The sequence below is a fragment of the Tupaia chinensis genome, unplaced genomic scaffold (genome assembly GCF_000334495.1).
Source record: "Tupaia chinensis unplaced genomic scaffold, TupChi_1.0 Scaffold000612_1, whole genome shotgun sequence".
Lineage (NCBI taxonomy): Eukaryota > Metazoa > Chordata > Mammalia > Scandentia > Tupaiidae > Tupaia > Tupaia belangeri.
The window spans coordinates 3,798,488-3,801,525 of record NW_006160131.1 but is presented as its reverse complement, the minus strand read 5'-3'; the positions used below and the strand labels follow the sequence as shown (position 1 = coordinate 3,801,525).

General features: G+C 50.2%; 1 protein-coding gene and 1 long non-coding RNA gene across 2 annotated transcripts in view; both read right to left on the bottom strand.

Annotated features, from left to right (window-relative positions):
- The window catches only part of LOC114009741 (uncharacterized), a 4,277-nt gene extending 1,310 nt beyond the window's left edge, over nucleotides 1-2,967 (bottom strand). The window contains exon 1 of the long non-coding RNA XR_003551129.1: nucleotides 1,095-2,967. This is a non-coding gene — a long non-coding RNA (uncharacterized LOC114009741). The remainder of the gene's footprint in view (nucleotides 1-1,094) is intronic.
- Nucleotides 1-3,038, bottom strand: part of BOD1 (biorientation of chromosomes in cell division 1) — a gene marked incomplete at its 5' end in the record, with an annotated part of 12,733 nt that overhangs the window by 5,402 nt on the left and 4,293 nt on the right. The window contains one exon of the mRNA XM_006158943.3: nucleotides 2,974-3,038. Coding sequence (XP_006159005.1) covers nucleotides 2,974-3,038 — 65 coding nt within the window. The remainder of the gene's footprint in view (nucleotides 1-2,973) is intronic.

Sequence of the window (3,038 nt, the reverse complement as noted above, 5' to 3'; positions counted from 1 at the left end):
CCACAAGGGGAGACGCAACGGCAGCCTGCAGGCTGGAAGGGGGCCGAGCCTGATGACGCAGAGGCCCGTCTCAGACTCCCAGCCTGGACACCCGTGAGATGTACCCGTCTGCTGCTTACAAGCCACCTCGGCTCCGGCACTTCATTAAAGCAGCACTCACACACCTGATCTCAGAAAACGAAGTACCGAGAGAGTGTGGTTCACTTTCCTGGAGATTCTAGAGAGCATGCGATCTCATCAGAAGCCTAAAACTAAAGTTGAAATGAACAATATAATGTGGTTACGAGACTTGTTAGTCATGAGCAGCTCACCAGTAGAACAGGTGTGCCCACCAGATGCAGAACTGGACCACAGCTCCAGGCCTGAGCAGCCGGTCAGTGAGCTGATGCGCCAAGGGCCTGCAGTGTCTCATCTGGTGAAAGCACTTGATGGGCAAGCAGCAGGCTTCCCTTCCGAAACTCCTGCCTCAGGGGCCAGCAGGTAGTGTAGAGGTTAAGGCGCTGGACTCCCACATAGCTGAGTACAGTTAGAGTCCTGGACCTGGCGGCTTCAAAGTCACACTACATGTGTGTGCGTGCATGCCCAAAAATCGCAAGAGAATGGAGGACAAGGGATTGTGGCATGGCCGTCACCCTGGAGGGTGATTTCTCAATCTTTCTCTCTTTCTCTCTTGTCTCTGGCAAGTGCACACACCCTATAGCAAAAATCTCTCTAAAAAAATACAGAACAAAACTCCTGCCTCAAACTCAAAATGTTGGCAAGAGTCATGGAGAAATGTCCCACTCAGTGTTAAAGCCAAATTCACGTTTTCAGGTTAAATTCTAAGTCAACTCAAAAGCAAGAAAAAATGTATACAGGTGGTAAAACCATGAAAAAGAGCAAAGAAATGATCACCACAGAAGTTGGGAGAGGGGTCGACTCCTGAGAGAAGGCGGTGCGTGCAGGGCCGGGCGTTGAGATGCAGGACCTTCTACCTCTCAGCCTGCTGGGCCCACGGGGTGCTGTGCGGACTGCTAGGCTGCACTCTGCCCCGGGCACCGTCGCGTTAAAAGGATGTAAGGAGAAGTGTCCCGTGCACACTTTTAGAACGACACCTATGCTTGCTACGGAAATTAGAGGGAGCCTTGTTGACGGCCATCGCACCACTCCACATGGTCAAAGCTACTCCGTGCTCTCATTTATTCTTTTAATACGCCGGCCGATCCTTCCAAAGTGTGGTAAGCTGATCTAATTAGCCACTTCGCTGTGAAACAGGCTTCTTGTGAGGATTAGCGACAATGCAAGGCCAGGGACAGATGTGTAATGAACAGGTGTCAGTAAGGGGCAGCTATGGCCCCCTTCCCTCCAGAGGACCCGTGTGCCACCAGTCTGCTGCCTAGGGAGAGGGAAGGCACTGGGGGGTGGGGGAGGTGGGGCTCCAGAGCCTCAGGGACTGGGCACCTAGATGGGAAGATACCCCTAAGCTTGTACAGATCTTAACTTCCTCCTCATTTAAAAAGATCCAGATCTCAGTAGCCACGAAAAGTGCTAGCTTGTTAGTAAAAATCCTTTTCTATTTTTTTAACCTTTAAACTTTTGAAATCCCTATAGATTCTCTGTGTGAGTTGCTGGCATATTTTAGTTTCCATCCAGGGTTCATGGCTCTTAAGTAGTTGGGCCTTATTGTTAGTTCCTGAAGCTCTCCAAGGCGGGTCACAGAAACTAGCCCTAAGACGAGTTTCAGAAACTGGTCTTCCACCTTTAAGAACCTCATTCCAGAAGTCTCCTGGCCCCATACCTGGGAGGAAAGACTACTACAAAGAAAGGCCAAGAATTTGAACAGACAGGTCTTGCTGGGTTTCCTACCCAGTCTATGGGCATTCCAGGCCTGTGCCACAAAGTCTTAATAAAGACCCCAAGGGCAGGGTTTGGAGACCACTGGACAGCTGAACAAGCAGAGGCCTGCAGGAAGGGGAACATGAAACTTCCCCGGGGCTGGGCGGATGGTGTTCCCCAACTCCACAGAACTGACGCTCTGCACTAAGGGGCCTTCCACACCTCGCCCTATGCATCTTCTCATCTAGCTGTGCATCTGTCTCCTTTAAAATTACGGTACTTAACTGCTCCTTACACCAGCCTTCTCATGCCACCACTTCCGCGTCACAGTCACCCCCCATCCCTAACCCTGGGAATCACTCATCTGCTCTCTGGAACTGTTAGCTCTCGAAGGTGAGACATGCAGTCAGTCATGCACTCTGCGTCCTTTAAGATGAGCTTATTTTTCCTACTCAGTAGAGTTCCCTGATAGTTCTAATTTTAAACAGACGGGCTTTACAAGTTTTTAGGTCTTCTAGGAGACATGGATCGAGAACCCCTGAACATGAGCGCTGGTATTAAGAGCAAAAAGAAAAAAAAAAGATTCTGAATAGATTAGAAAAAACTTAGAGCACCAGATTTCATGACCCACCCCGACTTTTGTGTACAATGACACTAAAAAGTGGCATGGGTGACCGCTCCATAGTGCCGGTATAGCTAAAGTTCAGTCTGTCTTTGTGAAGGACAATACTGTAAGACTCTATGCTTTCCTGAAAGCTGCCACTACACTTAGGAGGTGGCTGTGGTGGAGTCAAAGAATTTTTAAATCTCACATTGACCTATGAGGATAAAGATCCAGCTCCTCTTCCACAAGGTTCCAACACTAATATCCCGGCCCGAAACTCACAGGTCGGTTCACACTACCCTGAAAACCCCTGAGAGCAGTGAGCAGGGCCATAATCCGGAACAGCTTCCGCCGTGCCCAGCAGATGCACGTCCAGGAGGCATGGTGACCAGCTGGGATTTCAGCTGGATGCTTTGCTTACTCGAACCTGAACTTCGATAACAGAGCAGACTGCTGCAACTCCTGCAGGGTACCCGACACCAAGGACCGTGACCCAGATGGTGGCCTAGTGACGGACCAGTCTTCGTGTGTGCCCTACGACCCGGCCTACTTACTGAACCACACTCTGCCTCAGACCATTCCGCAGCTGGTTCTTGTTCATCGTGGGATTCCATTCCTG